Source organism: Manacus vitellinus, unplaced genomic scaffold (genome assembly GCF_001715985.3).
Source record: "Manacus vitellinus isolate BGI_N305 unplaced genomic scaffold, ASM171598v3 scaffold_3_pilon, whole genome shotgun sequence".
NCBI lineage: Eukaryota > Metazoa > Chordata > Aves > Passeriformes > Pipridae > Manacus > Manacus vitellinus.
The window spans coordinates 29,803,417-29,829,219 of record NW_021940535.1 but is presented as its reverse complement, the minus strand read 5'-3'; the positions used below and the strand labels follow the sequence as shown (position 1 = coordinate 29,829,219).

General features: G+C 39.5%; 1 protein-coding gene across 1 annotated transcript in view; it reads left to right on the top strand.

Annotated features, from left to right (window-relative positions):
* Positions 1 to 4,517: 4,517 nt before the first annotated feature.
* Positions 4,518 to 25,803, top strand: part of NXPH1 (neurexophilin 1) — a 137,453-nt gene continuing 116,167 nt past the window's right edge. Inside the window, exon 1 of the mRNA XM_029961888.1 lies at positions 4,518 to 4,602. Coding sequence (XP_029817748.1) covers positions 4,518 to 4,602 — 85 coding nt within the window. The remainder of the gene's footprint in view (positions 4,603 to 25,803) is intronic.

Below are 25,803 nucleotides of genomic sequence, written 5' to 3'. Positions count from 1 at the left end.
CTTCTGCCAAAACATTCGGGGAGGATCCAAAGGATTTCCCTAACACGATTCTTCCTTCTGAATCGATACTTCCACGTTTATGCCAATCTCTTCCTGTTCTCTGTATTTCGGGAGTGACTCTGAAAGTTTGCATTAGGCCATCGCGTGATAATAAACTGTTTATTAGCAGCGAAGCATGAAGTTTTGATTAAAGCTTTAATGCAGTGCCACAAAGCAGCAAGGTGCAGCATTTTGTTGTGCCTATCCGTGTGTGCACATCACTCTGTGTGGACTAGAACAGTTTCTAATTAGGAATTTAATTTTCAGTGCTCAAACTGTTAGGAAGGGTAAATGAAATGGCAGCACTAACAGCTTCCTACCGAGTTTGTTAAAAAGCCCTTTTTGGGAGGGGTTAACAATATAGGTGTGAGAGAAAATAGCCAGTTTCCCCTTCGCTTGAACTAGGAGGTGTTCAGGGAGAGTGAACTGCTGCGACGAGGCTGGGCTGCCTCGAAGTTACTAATTTACAGATACTACCTGCCTCGTAATTTCGCTTCACCCAACAAACAGCTGCTCTTTGTGTGTGTACGTGGTTTTTTTTTTCCTTTCCCTTTTCCCCCTCCACCTTTAAACTTCTTTGTAATGAAATCTTGAAGGGGAAAAAAAGTGTTTCTGCTTTTCTCCCCCATTTTAATAGAGCCATATGTCATCCAGCCTTACTGCCTGAAATTTATAGAGGTCATAGCCGATCAAAACGAGTAGGAATTTTGCTGGGCTAGAGATGGTTTGCCGTATTATGTTTATTGATAAGAACATTAGGTGTCCTCTGCAAGACGTGTATTTTTTCCTTGTTTTGAGCTGTGCAGTGTATTGAAAATGTTATATTTGATTTGCAGTGGAAATGTATTTCTTTTGGCCTAAATGGATAACTTAGTACTTATTTGGTAGAATTAGGAGTTAACCTTTAAAGGCTTGCAGTTGTTTTCCTTCTTTACTTTTAGAGAGCTGCAGAAAATGTTCAAACACCTACGCTCGGTCTTATTCACCACGACACTCCACTGCTCTTCTTTCGAAAGCATCTTAGTCTAATTCTAATGGATAATATTTCATTAACTAACAGTGCTGTTCTGAGCTCAAAATCGTCAGTAAGGAAGCACGTAAATAGTAAAGAAAAACCCCAAAAGATCGCAGACTTTCACAGGACCGAGTTCTGTTTGTAAAGACACCGGGATTTTATACCATTCCCGTACGGAAACCTTCTCGTTGTACCTCCTGCCTAGCTGACGCTGAATTTCCAGTTCGACACCACAGGACAATAAAAGGCCAGGCTGTTTGTTTTCCTTTCCTCCTGTTTTTTCCCCCCCCGTGTGGAAGCAGCATGCCGTAGAAGCGACTACAGAACGCGCGGGCTGTTAGCAAGGACGGCAAGGATCCTAACGAGTTATTTCTCACTGGGACAGGTCAAGCAGGGCCTCGGAGGAGGAGGCAGATCGTTTCCGTGCCGGCAGCTGCGGAGCCCGTCGGTGCGGCGGGTCTGGCGGGCTGTGCCCGGCAGCTCCCGGCGGAGACGGGCGCTCGCCGCGTCCCGCCGCTCCCCGCCCGCATCCGGCGCACCTCGGGAAACGCGGCCAAAGTGCCTCGCAGATAACAGGACTTCATCCCCCATCACGGTCACAGGCTTTACCCCCGCACACTCGAGGGAGATCTTCCCGCACCGTACTATCGTGGAGTGGTAACATGCGCCTCTTTTGCTGGGATCATCCCGGCTCGAAGGGACTTTGGCTCGTTATTTAAGTACTCCTTACCCGGAGTAGCGGGTACGGAACTAAAACCAGTCGGAGTTTTGCGTGACATGCTGCTAGGGTAAGGATCCCTCCCCTCCTCAGCCCCCAACCTGGCTTGTCTTCTCCCAGTACAGTGTTTATTCACCAGAGGGTTTGTTAATTAGGATACACACCGGAGCCGGCTGGCAGAGCGCTTTAACTCCATGTAGAACTTAAGCAGTGCGAGAGCAAAAGGAGGGGTGATTTTTCCCCCCGCGACGAGAGCTGTTTCGCAGGGAGAGCTTCTCTGCGCGGTGCTTTGTCAGAAGAGTAGAAGTGCGGAGCTCACGGGGCACCTTCTTTTACAGGGCGATGGCTTTGGCAGAGGGGTTTTGGAAACAGCCTACTAATCTCCTCCCCACGCCGGGCTGGGATTTTAAGGTCTATTCCACACCGCCACTGTAGCTCGGAGGCCTTCTGGCAGCCGAGAGGAGCTTTCCTGAAAAATCGTTGTGAATCATAGAGGTTTAAAATTGTCCTCAGCGGTGGCACACTTGGTACGGTATTTGCTGAGGGGGTAAACAGAGGGTTAGTGGCTCCAGAGTTTGTGTACATTTAATTTCGCTGTGTGTCGCACTGTTTGCGGTCATTTCACCTCGGTTAATGAAAGCTGTGGTGAACGTGAGGAGATATCATGTGCTAGCGAAAACAAGTTGATTTGTTTTTGCTTCTTTCTTTTTAAAGATAGTAGGACTGTGTCCTACTTTGTCATGGAAGAAAAAAATCCCAAACAAACCACACCTCTATAGGCAGCGAAGATAAAAGAAAAGAGAAAACAAAGGAGAGAGAAGGCATTGTCCTATCGTAATCATTACCCACAGTATTTTCTCAGAGGCATTTGGTGCTGAATGCATTCGGGTATTGCTTTTTTCCCCCCAAAAGAGCGATTTCTTGCAATTTTAAGTTTGACGTCGAAGGCGGGGAGGGCGGGGGAGAGAGCTTGGCGAGCAGGGAGAGAGGGAGAGAAGTGGCTTTTTGTGCGGGGGAGTTTATGTAGCCTTGAGATGGTCCTTCTCCCTCTTTCTGAAGGAGTTAGAGAAACGGTGTCGCGGTGGAGTGTGTGGGGGGGGAAATTACCCTTTCGGAAGGCGCGGGAATAACAACCGGACTCCCATCTCGTGTAGGCGAAACAAACTTTTTTTTTTTTTTTAACGTAGCGTCCTTTTCTGGGCTTCCCTACTTCCTAATCACCAGGGACCTGTGCTAGTTTAAGAAGGGGTTTCCTCGCACTGAAATGTCTTTTTCCTGGTGTTTAGTATACACTATTTCTATTTATTAAATAGCTGGAGAAAGCAGCCTGGAACAGATTTCGCCTTTTAGGGAGGTACCTGAACATAATCCCTGCCTCTCTTCTACTAGACACATCTTCCAAGTCGGTACGGTATCGAGAGGTATCCATTTTAACCTCTTTGATATTTCCCTACATCTTTAAACCGCCATTTTAATTAACAAAAAGCCAATTTCCCCAATCCTCTTGGAAAGTGCGGTGAAGCAGGTTAAGAAACCAATTGCTTGGAATAGCCAGCACTTGCAGAAAATGAATGTGTGAGCCATCCTTCCCTCCCTAGGATTGGCTTCTATTCTCCCGATTGGGTTTGGGGGAAGTTTTGCTGTGATTTATCAGATAGTTTAACACCCATTCGTTCTTCTTGTAAGTCAGCATTAAAACACCTCCTGGGTGCTTTGTAAATACAGCTTTAGCATTTTTTTCATGCAGCGGATTGACATGTTGACGATTCTGCTTTAAGGAATGTGACAATAAAGTGGAAAACCAAAGGCTGGCAAGCACTTCATCAAGGATAAAAAGGTTCTGCTGTAAGGATGTCACTCAATTTATTGTGAAAGTCGAATGAATTACGTTTAATGAAAGTGCTCCCCAGATGAATATTACCAGCAATTTCCTGAGTTGGCTCTGTCAGATTGATATGAGGAAATGCCAACCCATATCAAAAAAGATCTCCAATCTCAATTACCATGCAAGCTTTCGAAGAGCTTCTTTTTATTGATATGATATATATTGGCGGGTTCTCAATGCTGTGCAAACTGCTCTCTGTTCAGCAGGACAGCACATTTCCCAGTTTATTGTTTAACCCTACATTTTTCTAGCTGTTTAAACTTCTACGAGTGCCTTTCTTTTGGAGGGGAAAGCACCTCTCATCCTCTTTCCCTTTCTGTGACCTAGAGAGACCAAAGTTGTGTTTCTGGCAGACAGAGGGGGCGACGTTCATTGCAGGAAGTTTGTTGAGCCTGGATGGACAAAGCTGAAGGTCGAGAGAAATAACTCGGCTGAGACAATGGCGTTGGATCCCCTCATTTTCAGGCGACAATCCAGATCACGGCAATATTTGTTATGACTAGCAATCCCAATATTCTCACCCTTTCTACCTCATTCCTCTAGGGCTTCTCTGGGCAAATTAGAAATTCACTAAGCCCGCGAAGAGAGAAAAGCTCTTATGTCTCCTCATCTACATAAGAATTGACTTTGTGAGAGGCTTTTCTGTTCTATTTTAACTACTGTGGCACCGGTCGCTGCTTAGGAATACAGCTTTTTTTCCCCCACAATCCATCTTGCTGGACTTGTTTGTGATAGATTCAATCAGCTTTCCTCTATCACTTCCCCATTCTCTTTCAATTTTTAAATTGAAGCAGAGAGAGAGAGAGACGGTACTGAAGTACAACCAGGAGGTTCTCGGTACTCTGCTGCAGGACGGGGACATGGGCACCTTCATGTGTGGGGCTGCAGTCCTTGCAGGCAGCATTATTGAGGATGCAGAAAGAGCTTGTCCTTATCACGTATCGGGTTAGTTTGGGTTACTATTTTCCTGCTCATCTCTGGCTCCGTGTTTAAAGCCTTCTTCATTGCACGATTAATCCATGTGATTTTTGTTTGTTCATTTATTTATTTTAAGTGTGGGTTTCCCCCCTCTGTTGGAGATGTTGAGTGTTTCCAGCGGGTGCGAGCACTGCGGGGAGAGCGGGCAGGCGCTGGCAGTCGGACTAGGAGAGGGCTCACTTTGGGGTGTCCCGCTCCCCCCCGGCCAGGGCTGGCGTTGCCCCTCCGGCCGCCCCGGCAGTGCCGTGCAGGACCCTGGAGAACGCGCGGGGCGGGGGCAGCACCGTGGACAGCGCCCGGCCCCGCACCGACCCGGGGACGGCGCCGGCCCCTGGAAAATACTCTCTCATAGACGCCTCGTCCCGGGGTAGTCAATGTTTCGGGCCGCTGCTGCTTAGACCTCACCCGCAACAGGCTCTGACCTTGGGCTTTGTCAGCCTGCGTCCGTTTTCCTGAAGGAAGAAGTAGACAGGTGGACCAGCAAATTGATGTTGATGCTGACTTGCTTTCTCTCAGTGGTGTAGCAGTTGCTTTGTTTTCTGGAGAAAAACTGATCAGAGGGGCAATACATGAGTATGGAGTGGAACAGGGATGACAGAATGAATCTGGGGATCAGGAAGGCTGTTCTAGGATGCCCAGGTTTGTCTCATTCTATCCTAGGACCACAGCATCCTCTCCCTTTGGAGAGAGATCAGAGATACTTGAGACCATTGGAGCAAAAAATGAGCTGTGAGACATGGTTGACACCAAAACAAGAGAACAGGGAGTGATTAATTAATAATGACACTTTCTATCCCATGAGTAATGGCAGGAGTGACTCTCAGACACAGCTGATGTCCTTTTTGGGTTAGTGGCACTCTGAGGCATCTGTGAGGGGCAGCCAGATCTTGCTGTCTACACTTAGTTGTGTCCTGGCAGACAGTGCTCAGGGTATGTCCCAGGTCTCTCCTTGCTTTCACGAGGAGATAATTGCAGGCAAGAGCCTCCATCCCTGTAAATCCCCACTCACTATCGACAAAGCTGTCTTCTAGAGCTCTGCTGCCTGAAAAGCACTTGTCAATGAAACAGTGACTTTTGGCAAGGCAGGTATAAGTGAATGACTGATGGAGAGTCCTTCAATAAAGGAATGTGATGGGAATTGACTGGGTTGAGAAGAAAAACAACCCACAATTCCCACCAACCCTCCAGACAAAACCATAAGCCATTTATTCCTGATCCATATTCTCCCATGAATATCAATAGCGATTGTGATGCTTTTGCTAGATGTGAACACTCTCCAGTCTCTTTTGATTACACCATTTCCCCATGTGTGGTGTCTTGAAACGGTATTGTCTGCTGCAGAGATATTGCTTTTATCTTCCAAATGCCACCCTCATTAATGTCAATGTCTCATCGTCCAGCTAGTGACAAATGTCTCAGGGACGTTCATCTGCCTTGCACACTGTGCCTGTCTCTTTTCCTCTCCAAGGAAAGGTTTAGTAATATTTTATTTAGTAATATCTTCTTCCTTGCCCCCTGCATCTGTTGAAAAAAATTTGTCCACTAGTTGATCTCTATCCTATCCTTTCACAAGTTAGTGCCTTCTGGAGTATCAGCTCTCCTGTTAATCTCTTTGATTACTTCGATGATGACAGGTTGACAAGTGCATGGAAAGTTAATCTGCTTTTTCTACATCTGCAGGTTTTTGATGGGGGAGAAATTAGGCTTACCAAATGATTATGACACTAGTGCCCTGTTTTCCTGTGATTTCATTTTCAAATCCAGAATTACAAAAAACTAAAGGGCAAAAAGCTTGTCTGCTTCTTCGGATGTGTAGCTTGGTTTTTTCTTGTTGTATACACTTGTGAATGCTCTTTTTTTTCCCTCTGATCTTTTGAAAAACTGATAAAAAATATGTTTACATTATTTCTTTGTATATTTCCTTAAAATTTTAGTGATAGCTGTACAGTAGACTTTTAGCAGCAGAGCTGACAGCCAAAATAATACTAGGAAAACTAGGATCTAATGGCCTTAGTTCTTTGAAAGACTTGTAACTAAAATTTTTATATCTGTATGTATATATATATATGATATATTAAAATTATATTATTTATTTAGAAAGAAAATTAGAAAATCATGTAACTCTAACCAACACAGTATCCTCAGTTGAAAAACAACAGATGTTACTTACCTTCCTTGTTAGAACATGCTTTGATCTGAAAATCCCTGAACTCAGTGGTGATTTCTAACAGTTCTGGTAGTTTTGGATCTGACCCTATGAGAATAGTGCTTCTACCTGATGTTGCATGCATATGTCAGAAATAACAGACTAGTATGTTTTATTATCCTCTTCCCCCTTTCCTCTGCCCCATGTCAGCCTTGCATTATGTGTGAGTTAACTCTCAGCAGGCACGATATTTCCTGCACTTGTTTTGGAGGTGCATATGAGCTACTGGGAAAAAGTAAAAAGAAGAGACATTCTAGGCATACATTGAGTGCACTATTGAAAAACAAAGACTCTTCCACAGCAGATCCTATGGCCTGATTCTGCATTGTAATACAAGATAGGATTCCTATGCAAATCAATGATTTGTTTACTTTTGCGAGGAAGACAGATTCTGTTTCCTGTTGAAGATTAAGTAGGCCATTTCTATCACCGAGAATTGCTTGTCACTATTCAGATGCCACTTCAAATTGAAAGTGTAATTGGCAGCTCTTAAAAATTTTTAGCTAATGGAATTTCTGTTATGGGTTCTTCAGACCACCTGTACCATAATATTTATCTGCACAGTCATTTTTATAAGCTATTCTTGATTGAACTTTGGAAAAACAATTCTTCTGCTAGGGTATTTTGCAAAGAAATGTTGTCATAGGCCTTCAGGTATAAAAAACTGCTTATATAAAATTAATGGACTGCTTTTTATATTTTCAATCTGATCCATAGCATTTGCGGTCTTGCAAAAGAAGGTATTGACTCAAAATAAGAATATTAAAACTGTATCCTCACTCTTGTTGCACTGTCAGTAGCAGTATTGTAAAATATTGGTGTGTTTAAAATCAGAATGTTAGTCTGTAATTTGACTCTAATTTAGAGTAATTTCTGCTTTCACTTACTGCAACTGCTTTGTATTAGAGTCAGAGATTTTTCTTAATGTTTATGTGGGAAATGCTTTGCACCTTGAGAAGATTTTGTAAGCAATATATTGATAAGTAAAACATAGCAATAATACTGTAGCTTTGTGGAGCACAACTGACAAGTGAATAGGTCTTTAAAGAGAAGGAAAATAAGAAAGACTACAGAGATATGGCATAAAAGATGTGCATAATAAATAGTACATGAAAACCTTCACCATTAAAAAAGATGGGCTCCATCCTGCTACCTTTATCTGCAATGAGTATTACCTTAACAAGGTCCGCATTTTATATTCCTACTTGTTTCTTCTCCCTGCTTCCACAAACCACCACATTTGCTTACTGGCTTCCTTGGAGTAGGTGGCAGTGTAGTACATGTTGCAAACAGAGGGGAGAGAGATTAGGACCCTTTAGCAATACTATTTTTAATATCTGAGTTAAAACTTCAGCAATTTGAGTAGTTACTTGCACAAAGGATAACCATTACTTCACAGAATCCTTTCTGTGAGTGGTCACTCGGAGTGAGTAAGGAATGACATTTTCTGGTCCTTCATAAGACTGTGGTCTGTGTGAATCATCTTCCATATCTTCAGCTTCTCTCTGTGCTGACTCAAGCAGGGGTACCCCTTGCTATGTACCTCCTTCCTCTGTGAGAGGTCTGCTACCTCTGCTAGCCCTAGTCATTGCATTAAGGTGCTATCCCACTGAATTATAAATATATCAGAATACATTTTGTGTTTGCATCTTAAAGGCACAGAATATTTACTATCTAGAGCAGACTGAGAGTCTTGGAAAAGTTATTGTGTGGATTAGCAGATTGTAATGATATGGTTCAGTCTTCCAGCATAATGCAATCCAAGTGAATATGGAAATTTGTGACTAAGTACACTAGGGGAGGTGCCAGTGCTGCTTTTGTCCTCCACAATTTATAGAATATCCCGAAATTGTGGTGTTGTAGCAGACACTTCAGAGTAGAGGCCAATGGTTTGTAGCTGCTTTTTAGAAGCAAAACACAAGCTTAACTGAAGTTGGGAGACTCACTCACTTTTCAGTGCTTTGCTGAACTAGGAGAAAGTGAATGCAGTATTTTTTTTGGTATTTTTTATTTTAGGATATAAAACTTTCTTCTTCCATGACAGAAAAAATAACACATCTATGCCTTTAAAAATGTTACAAAGTAATATTTTTGCCAAGAACCTGCTGAATTTATCTCTAGGCTACTTAGGATCCATTACAGTATTGTTTCTATAACCAAGCACTACTTACTATCCCTTATTCTAAAAAATTATTGTTATCCAATTATTATTGGATAATAATTACTGAATAATTAAAAATCCAATAATTATTGGATAATAACTATTTTTGATTAACTCTGAATTTTTGAAATAATGATTTGTGACTCATTCTGACTACTGATCCAAGTTCTGAAGAAACAGTTTGCAAAATATCTTTATTTTTTGAAATGAAAGTAAAGTTAGGCTTTTCAAATAGATAATTCATGCATTCTGGTTTTTTTTTTTTTCTGTAAGTGTATTTTTAAAGCATTCAGACAGCATCACTTACTGTTTTCTAGAATTACAAAGAAATGGAAATGGTGGTGTACCTCAGAAAGCGATGTGTGGCCTGTATGCGGTATTGTATTTGTGCTGTAAATTTGAAGTCTAACTGCACTATTGATGTACATTTTTTGCAGACCACTGCAGATACTTTTTTTTTCTTTCAGAAGAAAAATGTATCAGAATAATCACCATGTAAGGCAAAATATATATCCTTATTTATTCTTCCACAGGCAACTTGCATGTTGATTCAAGACCATTCAGGCTCATGAGAACTTTGCCATTGATTTCTCTGGTTATAAAACGGGGTCTTTAGCTTGATAAATATTTCCATTTTTATAAGGTGGTTGGGAATGATATTTCATTAAATTTTAGCTTGATTTGCTTTGTGTGAGCTGGCTGCTCACAGCTAGCACAGAAAAGAAGTAGTAAGCACGTGTAATAAATGTGAAAGAATATATATGTATGGCTAGGTGGTATTCATAGCTTTTGGTCAGAGTAACTTAGTTTTTTGTGAAGTCAAAAAGAGCTGAGCAGGCTCTATATGTTTTTATTTCTAGTGTGTCTTTCATTGTATGCTCTAGTAAATTTACCCAGAATGATGTCATCCTGTCTTTGGTCTGCCATGAGATCTTTCCCATAGAACTGAGCCCTTTTGTTCTCTGACTCCATGGCTACAGTACTCCTCCACTGAGAGTAATAATGGCATGGTTTGTCCTTAAACTTTTGTATTTTGCTTCATCCAAGCAGCACAATGTTAGTCATCTACATCTGGCACAAAAATGAACCTGTGCTGCCAGCTGTCACAGGTGGATGATTTGCTTTAGCTCAACAGGTGGAGCTGTGACTTCGTTAGCCTGTTGATTCAGGCTAAAATTCAGCTAGCTGGGCAGGTCCCTGACTCAATTTTGCTCATGTATTTTACATCCTTTAAATTTGTACCTACATTTCCATTGCTTGTGGAAAGTTTTTAACCTCCTGATCTGTAAAACACTTCAGGTAATGAGAGGCACATGTGATTATGTATTCATCAGGAGAAGTTGTTCATTTGTGGGAATGTGATGCTTCTAGGGGGCTTCTTTGGGAGTTTTTTTACCTCAGCTTTTCTTATTAATGGAGAAATTTGATGGAGTCTAAGACAGTATTTCCACTTGGCCCTCTTTGAGTATGGGCCACCTTGCATGGTTGATATTTTGTGCCCTGACTTGTTAGCATCCCAAATACTGTAGAAATGTTTGGAATAATTCTCTCCAGCATGTGTAGATAAGACTAGTTCCAGTGGACATATGTTAATAATATTTATAAAAATAACAAACTCATTGCTCATACATCCTGTAATTCTCATTTCATGGACTACTGTTGCCATGTTGCCCATGTTCCCCTTTTTTCTTGATTTGACTGTAGCTGATCATGTGGTAGTTGGAGCAGGATGAAGGTGGTTAGATGAAGGATCATTCTGTGTTGGGAAAACATATCACAGAATAACAGGGGAGTGGCTTGAAATGAGTTGGGATAATAACATGAGGATTCACTTATAAAAGTTCCCACTCCTCAGAAGCTTTCTATTCTCCTGTATTCTCATCCTTTTATATTCATTTTTCAACATACACCTGTGTAAACCTGTTTTGCCTGATAAAGGTTTAGAGAAAGATTGTTTCCCTGTGGATTTACGCATCCTTTGGTAAGTCAGTTATGTTCACTAGTCATGTCAGAGGTGTTCCTGACACTAAACTTAGAGTGGCAAAGTCAATTAGGGGAAATAAGACAACACTAACTAAAGATTTAAAGTTACAACATCTCCAGTAAGGAAATAATCACTGTGATTAGATGAAGCAAAGAGCTTCCAAACAGAATCCAGACTAAAATATGCTGAAAATATTCACTGACTGCTTAGGGGAAAAAAAAAGCAGAAATCAAAATGGGAGAGGCTTTTTAATGAACAGAAGTGTAGGGTAAATTAATCAAATAAATTGTTTGCTATTAAAAATATGCCCAGCTACAGTCAGATACCAATAAATATGCCCAGTGGGGATGGAAAATCTAGACAACTGAAATTACATTGATTAATTTATCTTAGTTTCCAATGCCTTCTGAGTATGTATTTAGGAAACAAAAGCTGTCATAAAGATAGACTGGCAGTAAATGGACTCAACTATTTCTTTTTTTTAATCAAGATATTGCTCTTTGACAATGGAAGTAATTTCAAGTTACTTAAGGATGTAAAATGTATCACTGCTTAGGCAGAGAATTCTTAGCAGAAATGTCAGCATAAAAGTGACCTCCAACGGTTACAAAATATACTTCAGACTGTGCTCTTGTTTATTTTCATGATAAACAAACATGATATGGGAGCTATCACTTTTAAAAGTCACATGATTTGACCTATTTAGTACCTAAGCAATGGTACTAAATGGTCACCTCTGGTTTTGCTAGAGGACTCGTTGGGAATGGTAGGGAATGCATGCTGTTACCTCTCACACTCAAAGAAACAGGAGCTTCATCTTTAATGGAATACTGTTGCTTCTAAAATATGAATGAGTCACTGTATTTGCATAGAAATAAGTACAGTAATCAAAAGGCAATCCCAACACAAATCCCTTCTTAGAAATCAAAACAAAATCTGAATAAAGAGTCATCCTGTCCTCCCAATTGCTTAGCTTTGATGTCTGTTTCTACAACAGTCTCTCTCCTCTGAGCCTGGACCTCTATTTCATTCTTGACTCCTTAAAAATTGTTTACATCTTGCATTGTTGGCATCTGAGTCAATGTTACCCACAAACTCTAGTTCAGTCACAGGCTTGGTTCAAGGCTGAACTCTTCATCTAGGGATTATTTTTCTCATACAGTATTACTGCCACTGAACACAGCAAAAAACCATTGCAAATGTCCAACGAGACTGTGCAGAAAGATTCTCTTACATGAAATATTCTTTATTTTTCATCTGTGTTGTCTGTGTATCATAGCTTCTACCTTTAATTGTTTAACTACTTTATATTCAATTACTTCATAATTACTTCACATCAACTATGCACTCTGTCTTTCTTTAGTGTGGTAATTTCAGTTCATGGCAGTCAGAATATATTCCTTGGACATTTTTCAGTGTGCATATCCTCACTGTACAGTACTTTTTCCATGGCTGTTATAAGTCAGGCCTGATCATCCCGGGATCAGCTGTCAGCTGCAGTCACACTTTCAAGCATCTTATTAGTCAGTTGTAAGAAACTAAGAACACATAGCTAAACTCTGCTCGCAGATAAATGACTGCACCTCACATTCAGCTATTACTTACAATAGAATTAGTATCAGCTGTGATAGCTAGACTTCTGGGGTTATTTTTTAATTTAAATGCCACCATTTCATCCTAAAATACCATAACTTCTCTATTATTGATTCTCTTGACTCACATAGATACATGAAAGGGAAAAAAAAAGGGTTGTGCTGGCCACCGAGAAGCAGTTCTATCTGGGTGTAACACACTAGACTTACAAAAGATGTTATAGGATCACAGGACTTTTCCAATCTCCATTTTCTTTGTCTCTTATTCATATTTTTCTCATCAGCCCAGTGACTGAAGCCTCTGTCAGTCATTTAAGAGATTAAATTTCTTCTCTTCCTCAGGAAATATGAACCCAAACCTCACTATTCAGAGGTAATTGCTTTAACGACCACCTGGTGGAATAGTCTGAGGAATTTTCTTGTTTTTGCTAGTTCATTTTATTCTGCTTGGTTTAATACAGTCAGGGACTCCTTTACTCAGGAAACAGGATCTCATTGTAGGTACGTTCTGAGATATTTGTTTATTAAGTCTTTCTTGCTCTTTGACCTTCTGTGTTTGTGTTCATTCACAGTGGAAACCCTTCAAATTTTTAGAGCCCTATCTCAGAAAAAAGCTTTATTCTGATGTGTAAGAAATTCCTGAACTGAAAGTTGAAATTATGTTACCTTGCCAATTCTATCCATTGCAATTCTATTCATCAGTAACAGTAAAAAAAAGTACCTAGTTCTAGGAGCAGTTATGCTTCAGAAATGTCAGAAAGTGTTTAAGTTATTTCTTTTCTTACTTTGATTGCTTTGTTTGGACAGTTTAGTAGCTTCTGCGAATTATGTTCTCAGGAAACTTTTGCCAGCAGAAATATGTGAGCAGCTAATTCCAGGTTATGAATTTTAACAGGTCCCTTGGACAAAGAGAGCAAGCACTTCATAGTAGCAATTATAGGCAACTTCTGGATCTAGCCTGGAGGATCTTCCAAGGTTGCTAGCACTAAGCATAAGCAGTCTTTGCTTTCCTGGTTTTAATCTGTTTGCTGAACCTCCATTATCTTCACAGTTACATCCAAGTCCAATTCTTGTCTTGCATTTTAAAAACCCCTGTCAGTCTGCATAGCACAGTTAACTAACTACTTCTAGAAAACTGTTTATGTGCCCAAGATCCTGAAAGCTTTATTTTTTTTTTTTATTTTCCTGAAGAGCAATACTCAGGTTTAGCTGTGGAAGCATATCATTAGCTTGAAACCAGTTACCAATTTCAGGGCCACTACCCTCAGTCTCCATCCATTATTTGTATCTATCATCCATGCATAAAGATCTGTAACAAGCTACTGCATGCTATCTTTATGTCTAGCCTCCTCGTCATTCTCAGAGCACCAGTAAGAACTGTTGGGAAAAATATAGGAGAAGTTCACTCCAGCATCTTATTTTATTGGTCTGGGACATCCAGAGCAAGGACTGAAGGGATGTTCTAGCTTGGTGTATTCAGCATTATGGGCTGAAGAAAGCAAACTCTGTTTTGCAGAGTTGAAACATGAACAGGTTATTCCACGAAAACCGTTCTGAGTATTAAAGCATGTGAAGAATATTAATGATTTTTGGCTGTAGAAGCTGAGATGATTCTGGGAAGTAGTTAAGATGTGAGATTAAAAACACCCAGCAAATTAGACTGGCTTTGAATTGGCATTGCAGTAATCAGAGAAATTATATACCTGACAAAAAGGCCATGCTCTACCACATTTCAAAGGTTTTTCTTTCTTCAAAAATGCAACATTAGGACTTCTCAAAGAACTGTTTTTTTTTTCCCCTCAAAGCAAGGTATATTTTCCTGTAATCTTGTTCTCTAAACCACTTTATATTAAACTTTCCACAAAGACTAAACAAATATTCGGGTAGATACCTTGCAGGGAAAATTTTACTCCAAGTGCTTGGAGTTCAGCAAACTTATAAGCAACTGAAAAAAGGTTTTGTTATAGAAAGTGTCAGGCTGCCTTAATCATAGGCATTGTTACCAGAACCATCTGTAATATGTATCCTCCTAGGTGCTCTGTATGACAGTACTTTCCAAAATGGTGTTATCTTGTAAATAACTATTGAGCTTTTGTCTTTTAATGTTGTACTTTGGAGAAGCTGGAAGTGTTAAACAGAATGGTGAGAAGAATGCAGTTCTTCTTATTATTTATAATTTCTTTATAACAATGCCTACTGTGTCTACAACTTTTAGTAATAACTTTTTCATGATGAGGTTCTTAGAAAGTGCAGAGGGAATACTAGGATGTAATGGATAGATCTTATTTTTTTTTAATTTTTTTTACATTAAAACCGGTCATTTCTTATGCATAGGGTCACTTGATATGCACAGAAGGAAAATGCTGTTCTTTAAGTGTTTAAATGTGCAGATTGTATCAAATTATACATAGCTTTGATTATTTTCTAAATATACGGTTCTAGAAGTATAGATATTATTGTGCTGTTGGTCCAGGAGAGTGTGATACATTTCTTTTTGAATAAGGTTTTTTTCACCCTGCCATCTCTTTATGGTTAGACCTTTTTAATCTGTAGAGCTGAAACATGTAGCTTGTTATAGTAGCTCAAACATAATTAGTGATCAGTTTGTGTAGAAACAGCTAAGGGAAAAAGAAACAGTCTCTCATTACTTCTTATTTCTCCATCTTAAAATTAGGAGATTTTTCAATTGGTAAATGAAAATAGTTCACCAGCACCATCAGGTCTGGGTGAAATGTGCTGGTAACAGGTTTAAGAAAGTCTTGCTTCATTTCAGACTATATGTGACCTTGGAAGAGCTTAGTTATGCCTTGAGACAAACAAATTTAATGTTTCATTTTGTAGTGGTACCATCTTTCACATTTATGTGGATTTAAAAATGTAAATAAAATTGTTTTCTGTCAATGGGAAATGTGAAGGTCACAGTCATATTCACCACGAGAATTCAAACTGCCATTTGACCCATCATTGGTTCAGTAGATAAGAATGCATTTTATTCCCTTCCAGTAATCTAATTTGTAAGCACTTTATAGCCCAACATTTTGTGCCTAGTTGCTAAAAAGTAAGAAATAAGCACTTTATTGCAGATTTATTTACAGAATGACTGTGTATCAAATGAGAAGGTTTTTAGAATGCCAGGGCATCTTGTATTATAGTCTTGTAACAATGGCAAGATTGAGTACTATAAAAGACAGGAGGAATGACTAGCAGAAGAGTTCAAGGCCTCTCTGATAGTTTTACTTTTAACTTCTATGTTCTTATCTCACACGGTTCTCTCACAGATCATCTTTGTGGCAGCTTTGGCATAAACTCTTTTCTCCTAAAATTGAAAGCAAATAAAAGCCACTGTGCCTGCTGTTTAGAGGTGGAGATGGATAAAAACACTTTTAATTTAGATGTTTTTTTTTTTTTTTTCTAGTTTTGACAATGCAAGACCTGGGAATCAGTGTGAGGTTTCTTTGTCACAGTGCAGAGTACCCAAGTGCCCACAGATTTCTCTCTGGATATCCTGAACATTTTTTCACCAGAGCTGCAGCCAAAATTAGGTCCGGATGGTTCCCCTGATCTGGCCATATGTGACTGCACATACCTTCTGCTGTTGCTTCCTTTCTTGGCTAGCAGACAAATTGTTCTGAAAGTGTGTAAACTGCTAAGCTTTGAAACAGAAACAAACCCTTAAATGTTTAATGCTGGCACAAGACTTTTCCACATGCAACTAATTCTGCATTTGCTCAGTACAAAAAATAGATTTTCTTTTGTCTGGAATGTGAACAATATCTTATTCTTAAATATTTATATGCTGCATTATTTACAGCTTCACTAGAGACCTGATGTTGGCCATAGGTAGAATCAGGACACTAGATTAGGTGAACAGATTTGGCTGTTACTTTGCTTCTGTATCCCACGGAACACACTGAATACATTACCACGAGATTATCTCAACCTATTTGAGGATAACTGGTAAAAGCTAACCACTGTTAGACTCTACAAACACTTTATGGCAGTAGAATTATGATGGAACACACTTCCCAGACTCCTCCGAGATATCCATGGCTCTCTAAAAAGATCTGACTTGTAGTATTAAGCAAAGACATTGTGGACTACATTTTTACAAAATTATTCTTAGTCTTTTGTGGTGGGATTTCATATAACTTCTTATATTAGGAACAGAAGGAGTTGTCACTGTGAGTGGTACTGGGGAACTCAGTACTTCTCACGAAGTAGATGTCTGTAAAGAGCTGTTGTAAAGAACATACTTGGGGCTCTTTCTTAAAACACAAGTGCATAGCCAGATGCAGACAACTTATGTGCTTGGCTAGCCTGTCTTTTGAGCTAGGGGAGCAGGAAGTATCCCTTATCCTGAACATACATAGTTGAGATAGGAATGAAAGTATTTGAGCAAAGAAGTACTACCTCTTAGGTGGACTATTAGCATGGGTGTAGCTGTGCAAAAATGTAAATGGTTTCAGCTTGGAAATCACTCATATAGAGACAAAGAAATGCTCTGTATTTGACCACACAAATACACTGTTGGTGAGTTCTGTCCTGAGCCTCAGCATAAATGAACAAGATGAATATTGTAACTGAGACATAGGAGTAAAGATCCATCTTCCAAAATTGTCTCATTTTCCCTCCTGTAGGCTACTTTTCTTGATCTTTGCTTACAAAGGTATTTCTCGGCTCAGTAAGGGATATGAGGGCAGTGTTCATTTGTAGTAAATAAAGTGTTCAGTAAAGATTTCACAGTAAATCTCAGCTTGAAGGAAGATATGTGAAAACAAGCCTGTGAGTCTAAAGGAAATGGTTCTTGTGTTTATTAACCAAGAAGGAATATTTTTCAGAATGGATGTGTTTAAAAGAAATCTCTGGTAAAGCTCAATGAGATCTAAGAAATGTGCTGACTATAACCAAGATTACTACATGGTTTGGAGAAGTAAAGCTTGGGGGTTTTCTTGTTTTTTTTTTCCTTTTACCTTTTTATGCCAACCCTTTGAGGAAACGTACAAGCAGGAGAGAGCCCGAAGGGTTATAAAATGTACTCTCAACATATTATAAAAAGCAGTAAATATGTGAAGAAAAGTATTTGCCTATAGTATTTGCTAAACATAGTCTGATCTAAAGCCCATCGATGAGATGACTGGACATTTTTCCCCAACACCTCTAGGCAAGTTTAACAAAGTTTTCCACAAAAAAGATTTCAGAGTTTGTAAAAAGTACAACCCCCCTCCTCCAGCAAACATTTCCCCCCCAAAAAAACCCTCACAACAAACAGATAAATCAGAAGTGCAGGGGAGTGAAAGACACTACCCATCTTGATCTAGTTTTAGAACCAGCTCCAAACAGCTACGTGACTTATCTGAGCGACTAACCATGAGAATACTGGTGATGAAGTTGGAGATGCAAAGCAGTTCCCTGCAAGTCATGCTAACCATACACACTCACCATCAACAGTAATGCTGGATACTCAGTGGGACATCATACTACAGCTGCAATGTCTCTGTGTAAGCCAATTGTCCTGTCATAAACAAGGACATTCATATATAACTCAAAACACTTCAGTTCAGAACAATTAATAGTATGATAACTCAACACATTTAATCTTTAATTGAAGTTGCAGACCTTAAAAAAATGAAACAGTGAGGCAGAAATAGCATAATATTTTGATTTGGCAGTAATTGATTAAAAAAAATCAAAGAAACACTCCATGAATCCTGCTCTCATTATGCCATCTCAGATTGATGTTTTGGGATATTATGTGCTTTTGCATCTAACTCATCTGTAATAAAAGGCCAAGAGAAGAGAAATATTACTCAGAAAAGCATTTAAAAGCACCAAAAAAAATCCAATGTCTTAGAAAGCTATTCATATGTCATTGTCAATGAGAGAGGCCTAGCAAAACATGGTGAACAGTCCCCCTTTTTGGTATTAGCAGAGCTGTGCCATAATATTTAGATGCCAAAATGTTTTGCTGTGTTTGACCTAAGATGAATAGCTAGGCTGAGTTCCCTGCAAGTCTTTTCACATTACTTATGTTCTTTACATATTATTTTGAAGATAATAGCAGATAAACCAAAGGATCTTTGCCTATGTTCCATTGTATTGTAAATAGAGCCAGGCAGAGTTTTAGTGTTAATTATTAAATTTTTCACTGCTGTGATGAAGAGAAATTACTTGATGTCACTTTTTTTCTGATATGGAAACCCTGTTAGTACCAGCCAAGTAAAACACCAAAGCATATGCTGAATTCTGAATATGCAATACAGGTGAGACTTTTCAACATTTGCTTCCATCCTCTGCTGGATTAAGGCATATGTACTGTAAGACCATCTCTGAGTACTGTAAAAATGGATTTAAGGCTAAATTCCTGTACTACCAGTGAATTAATATGGAAATATCCAAATTTTCTGTCTGAAAGATGACATCATAATACATTAGTATAGTTCTGCCTCATTATTCTCCACTGTGAATTAAAATCTAAACACCTGAGCAGTGCCAAAGTTCACATGACAAATCACTGCCTGAATTGCATACAACTCTTGAGTCAACAGGCTGAGGATTTAAACTACAGAAAGAAAACTAACAAATGTAACTGTTTATTATTTTATATTGTGTCTTACATCTTTGTTACCTAACTTACTGATGGGTATCTGATTGATGAGGGATAATGATGATTTTTTTTTACAGCACAGAAGCTGAGGATTTTTGTGATTTAGCAAGGCCCACAGAAGATTTTGGTGCTATCCAAAGCAAGGTTTAAGTATGATAAATGAAGGGTGAGGGGTTTTCTTTCTATCTAGTCTTCACTTATTGTGGATACTGAGAAATAATTCAACCCTCAGATGCTTGGAAGTAAATACTTATCTGGTTTCAGTAAAACCAGCTGCAATACAGTTTTAATGCTAAGCCTATTGTAAATTTTAAGCTATTGAAACAAGAGAGAAAATGGTGCAATGAACTCGTATTGGGTCTGGCTGAGATGGAGTTCATTTCCCCATAGCAGCCCTCACAGTGCTGGTGATTTACATTGGTAGCTAGAAAGGTGTTGATAACACACCAGTGTTTTAGTTACTGCTGGACAGTGCTGGTACAGCATGAGCACTGTCTCTCCAACATTCCACTCATTATTAGGCTGGGGTTGGGCAAGATTCTGTGAACTAGAGGTAGCTAGAAGTAGCTAGGGGTAGGTAGATGCTCCCCTTGAGAGGGGACACAACTATGCCAGCTGAATCAAATTAACCAAAGGAATATTCCATACCATATGATGTCAGTTTAGATATAAAAGCTAAGGAAAGGAAGAGGAAGGGGGAGGGGGCATTCATTATTTACAATATTTGCCTTCCAGAGCAACCAGAATGTGTGCTAAAGCCCTGCTTTCTGGGAAGTAGCAGAATGCCACTTACTAGTGGGAAGTAGAGAACAAACCTATTTTTTTCTCTTCTTTATGTGCATACAAACTTTCGCTTTTGCTTTAGTGGATTGCCTTATCTCGACCTATGACTCATTTTCCATCTTGTTTTCTCTCACCTGTCCAGTTGGGAAAAGGAGTGATAGAGTATCTTTACTGGGTGCCTTGCATCCAACCAGTGTCAACTCACTACAGTTACACATCAGTGAAAGTAAGAGGTCTCTTTTATTTGCTTTTTGTTCAGAGTTCTGTTTATCTATTAGTTTTCTAATGTAAACTCTGGTCTATATGGCAAAATAACCCTGCTCAGTGCTGGAGAAAGCTGATTGTCCATTACTTAGTAGGAGATTATGAGAAGTGACCTTGGTTACACCATCCAGAGTCTCATCTGAGACTCCTATCTGGTGCAACTAGAGCCTACTCCCTGGTGGATGTGGCTGGGGTTCTTGCTTTAGACAGAAAACATGTCTTTCTGCCTTGCATGATTTTTCTGGTGATACTGACCCAAGTGTTGAGAAAAATATAGCCCAGATTTGCCTACCAGGTCTTGCAAACCCTTGACACCTGACATTTACAGTGGCTTTTGGTGATCAGCACAACATGCATAAACATGCATGACATTATTTTGACTTCCCACAGTCACCACACAGGTCTGTGGATGTTTCAGCTTGGTCCTGCCTCTGCTTACCTCACGTGTCAAGTGGAACAAGTGGAACAAGTCCTAGCTTTATTTATGCAGGTACCAATGCTGTCCATTGTCAGTCTCTGCCCACGCTCAAGCAATATTCAGTCAGGAGCTCAGCTGCACCTTCCTGCTGTGAAGCCTGCCCAACTCCCTCCACATGGTTTCTCTCCTCCCTTCTCAGGGCTTTCAGGAACACCTATACAAACTGGTTTAATTTGGTACTGTAGAGGACAGGTGTAGGGAGTGAATACCTTCCAAGTGTGGATATTTGTAGTCTCATGTTATTTTATTTGCTTTAGCATAAATACTCATGCAGAAGACAAAGTGAGAGTGACACCTAGAAAGATACATAACCTATTTGATCTAGTAGCAACAGTTTTCCTGGTTATACAGAAAGTTCATTGTGATGATGGCTGTCACATCTCTGCTTCTGTGATTATCCTGCTCTCACTCACTGTTACACATTCTCTAAATCACTGTCCTAGGTTATGGTCATTCACCTGGCAGCTGAAGGGACTAAAAAATCAAGATCATAATCTGTGAATGATTACAAAGTGTGGCCATATTTGATTTGACTTTGCTTCTCTCCTGTTTGGGGTTCTGCTCTCTCACCCTCTCTCCCACTTGCTCTTCTTGGGTAACCATCTGTTATTACTCTATGTAGCCATTGTCTGTACTTTGGGACGCCTTAGATTTATCTTCTCCTTCATTGCTGTGTGAGGGAGGAGAAACTTAAGCCATCCAAGAGAATCCTAGTAAGTCAGGTGATTGCTATCCTGGGAACAGGCATGTGAGAAAAGGACTCCCCATTAAGGTGTCTCAAGCACAGGGCAAGTCTTGAATGGGCTGAGGTATTGAGTGTTGGAAGAATGTGGTGGGTGAGTACAGAGGCTGGTGAGGAAAGCTGTATATATTAAAGAATCTGTTTTCATGTGCTATTTTTTTATCAAGAATTTTCTTACTGGAAAGCAGACTGTCTTGTGTTTTTTAATCCAGATTACTGTGCAGGATTGCTTGGACAAGTGGTAACCAGTTTTGATTCAGACATCTGCCAGGGAGAACAGAACATAGACTTCTGTCAGTAAAGATCAATATTTCTTTGGATCAAAATTAACTATAAAGAGGACATACATGTCCACACATGTAAATACATATAAATATATGTGTATAACTGACAATTAACTTGGTCTGCTTTTGTGAAAATCCATACCAGCAGAGAATTCTTAGCATTGCCTGTCTTTGATGGAGCCTTCAGTTTAGACCTCGGACAGCTGAGGTGTGGCTCCTCATCAAATTCCGTGTTTGAAAACATTACAGGGTGTGCTAAGGACAGGGTCCTTTGTGAAAAGGGCCATATTTGCCTTCCAGATGAACAAAAACACAGAAGAGCTCTCAGGGTGCTGTTCCTTGAAGCAGGCTGTCAGAATTCATTCTTTGTGAAGTGAGCAAAGTGTGGACTGAGGTGAATGAAAGTCTTTTGTTTTGGAAAAGAGTAAAGGTTTCTTGAGGATTAAAAATCATGTGACTTGTTGACATGTAGCTCATCTGATCTCTGTACGACTTGGGAAGAGAACCTTGGCCTTATCTCTGTTCTCCTCCTGCCTCCCTACCTCTTCATACAAACTAAAGAAAGCTGCATCCACTGTTGTATGCTCTGTCCCATGTGCTGTATTTTTACATCTTGGTGACATCTGATGACTTGGGATTTTCTCAGTGGGGGAAGACTGCTCCAGTACATCACACCATGAGTTATACTGAGGAAAATGCAGATCATAGTGCCTGCTGGAGTGGTCTGGCCCCAGGTCCTTGGGAAAACGGGTACTTGTTTTGTATGCAACCCTTTTGGGCTGCCAAATACAATGTGCACATATGCCCAGTGAAAAGCTGATAAAAATCCAGTCGCTGGTCTCCTTTACTTTTTGCTATAAGTTAATCAAGGGTTGAAACTCAGGCAGGGGCAGTTAGGTTATGTGTCTGGTCTTATAATGCAGTTGTCAAAGACATGGAGAATTCTAGGCAGGGCCTTGTGGGAGGACAGCTGAAGGCCTGAGGGCATGTCAGGACATGTGTAGTGTGAGCTCATACAATGTGGTCAGAAACGGGGATAGCTGCCTACAGGGCTGTAGTATGGGTTGCTCTTGGTGGTAGAAACCTAAGTGAATGATGTAAATGGCATCACGATGTTTGGTTCTAACACCTGATTTTTGTACGGCATGACAGCCAGGGTGCCACTTCAGAATATGATAGTAATGTAATAAAAGTAATTCATTTGCATGTAGTCCCATTGGCTGGAGAAGTTTAATGCCCACTGGAAAGTGCATCTCATTATACTCCTTTTAACAGAAACCACATGAATACACTAACCCTTCTCTGTGAAATATTTCTGTGGTTTTTGCTCAGGATTTGGACTTTGGTTCATGGAAATCCAATTGATTAGATAATAAAAAAATAACCAAAAAAACCCTGTTTTAAAATAACCATCATTTCACAATGCCTCTACTTTAAGCAAAACTTGTATTTCACATTTCTACCTTTTGCAAGTTTGAAGGAGCACCATCTCACTCTTTTGAAAGTCGAAGGGAGATTGCTGCTAGGCAGTAAGCATGGTAGATGCATAATTTGCAGTTACATCCATTTTTTATCTGATTTACTCTACTATTTAAAAAGTAAATGAACTGGGAGATCAGAACTACAAAGGAACTAACACACCAGTCTAGGGTAAAGCTTTATCTGCCTACCAGGCTGCCATGGCTCACAATAAAGTGAATCTTCTCTTCGTATGCAAACTATTGTAAAAATCTGAAAGTCTTTGTAGGCCAAGCATTACAGGGATACAGGTATTGCCAGGCAGAAATCCTAATTTCAATCATATGCAAGATCTACAATGTTAACATTCATAAGGAGTTTATGAATAGGAATTAAGAGGAAATTACCTACTTTTTATCAATAGTCACTATTTCCTCTGTCTGCTGAGAGGCTTGGAGGAGTTGGTGTCTATTATTCAAATGTCAAGTTATTTCTTTTGTAGGCTTTTGGAGTGCATATGTTGTGTTACAGCACAAAGAATGCACATCCTCTGTGCAAAGCGAACACAGTGTCTATTGTAGTTTTTAATACTACTATTATGTAAAGCATGGAATAAAAATAACCAGCATTCTTGGCTTTCTTCACATAGAAGGATTGCTCAGCTGTCCCTGGTCCTGTGAAGGAGGAGCAGGGAGTGAAGTGCAGAGAGATTTATAGGAATCCTATGACTGCCTAGCCATAAACGCTGGCTAATCTGTAATGGAAAAAGGAGAGGATGGGCTCACTGCCCCCTGCAATGATCACTGAGACAAGTTGGTAGCTAGGACTTATCTGCCTTTAGTAGTCATTTTAGAAGGGTACAAAACATGTGTAGAGCAACTGATGATTTACGTCAGTGGAAAGGAAAGGAGGTTTTTAGGACAACAATGAGGACATGTGTTTTTTTGAAGTAGATGTAACCGTTGGTTTTCTGGACTTTAAATTGCCTGAGGTGAGGCACTGGGTGGTGCTTTCCAGAAAAAAGTATATTGTGACTCGAGGAAATCTCTGAGACACAAATGGTTAGGTGCTGAAAGGATATTCCGGGGAAGTATCATCACAGACTTGCCTTGTTCTTGTCCTCTTCACCAAGCACCTTTTGTTTGGTGGTGTTGAAAACAGACCTTTGGTCTCACCTGCCTGCTTTGACTCGTGTGCTTATACAAGTGGTCATGAACTTGCCTCACTTAGTATTGGTTTCCTCTGAATGGTGGAGGTAGGAAAATAAATGGTTTTCCTGTGCCACATCCTGAGATGGAATGCAGCTACTGAGTCTTCTCATGCCTGAATCCATCCCTTGAAGCAGAAAAAAGTATCTGAGCTGCCGCAAGCTAAGTGTAATCAACTCTTTGCAGACAATTCTCTTTTCTGCAGCTAAAATATGCTCATGCAGGTGGATAATCTAATGTAATTTGACTATATTTTCCAACTTAAAGGGAACAGGTGTGTTATCTAAGAAACATCTGCCTCTACTCCTGAGATTAAATATTCTGACTTAGCTGATAGAAAATAAAGTTGGCAAACTCTAAAAAAAAATTAACATTTTTCTATGACGGTCTTGAACTTGAGATTGGCCACCTGAAAAATGAGAAGCTCATCGGGGCTTAATTTTAATCTAACTTGTTCTTTTACTCTTCTGTCAGCTTTCTTTCATTAAAAATATTTATTAAATATGTATTGTTGAATATTCACTGACAAAATTTTGTACTCTTTTTTCACACTGTTTCTAGTTCTAATATGATATGTTGTTCATCTAGCAAATCTGTATGGTATTTACAGTCTCTGTGGGTTTCTAAAATCACTGTGGGTATTCTTAAATGCACAAAGTTCCTTTAAATTTCTTTTTTCATAAGATAGTGACTATTTCAAAGCTTAAACTGAAGTTTCAGCCAACTTTGTCTATGTAGAAGTTTCAGTGTAATTGTACACGACTCTTTCCATTTTCTTGTTCAGAAGATGACATATCATAGAGGAAAAGATACAAAATAGAAAATGTGTGTATGTAAAAAAATAATTCAAATTATTTTATTCCGTACAGTGTGTTACAGTTTTATTTGAAATGTGTTTTTAACTACATTTAAATAGATGGATCTATTTCTAGTGTTTCACACCACTGTTGACTTATCCATTTGCTGGCTGGAACAATGATTAGAAAAACATCAGTATTACATTTACTTTGTGTGAGCATAAATGACTATATGAAGCCCAGAATGATAAATCGAGGTCAGTGCTTATCTTGCAAATAGAAGACTAAGGAACAGCTGGTCACTGTGATTGAGCCTAAAATGAGATTCTTCAGTCTGTGTTTAAACAATTCAAGTTTTAAGAGGTGGTGAAAATCCAGTATCTTCTGTTTTCTACAATAGATACTTACGACTGTTTTGTGCTTTTGAAATGAAAATCATGTATCTAAGCACCTTTTAAAATCTAGGACTCTCTAGAGATGTCTAAATTTATACTTTATTTTGGTATTTTAGTACTTCTTGCAAACAAAAGTAGCCCTAGAGTCTACTTCTTTATTTTAAAAAGAAAAAAAAAAGCTTGCTTTTCCTAGTATGGAATTCTAAATGCAG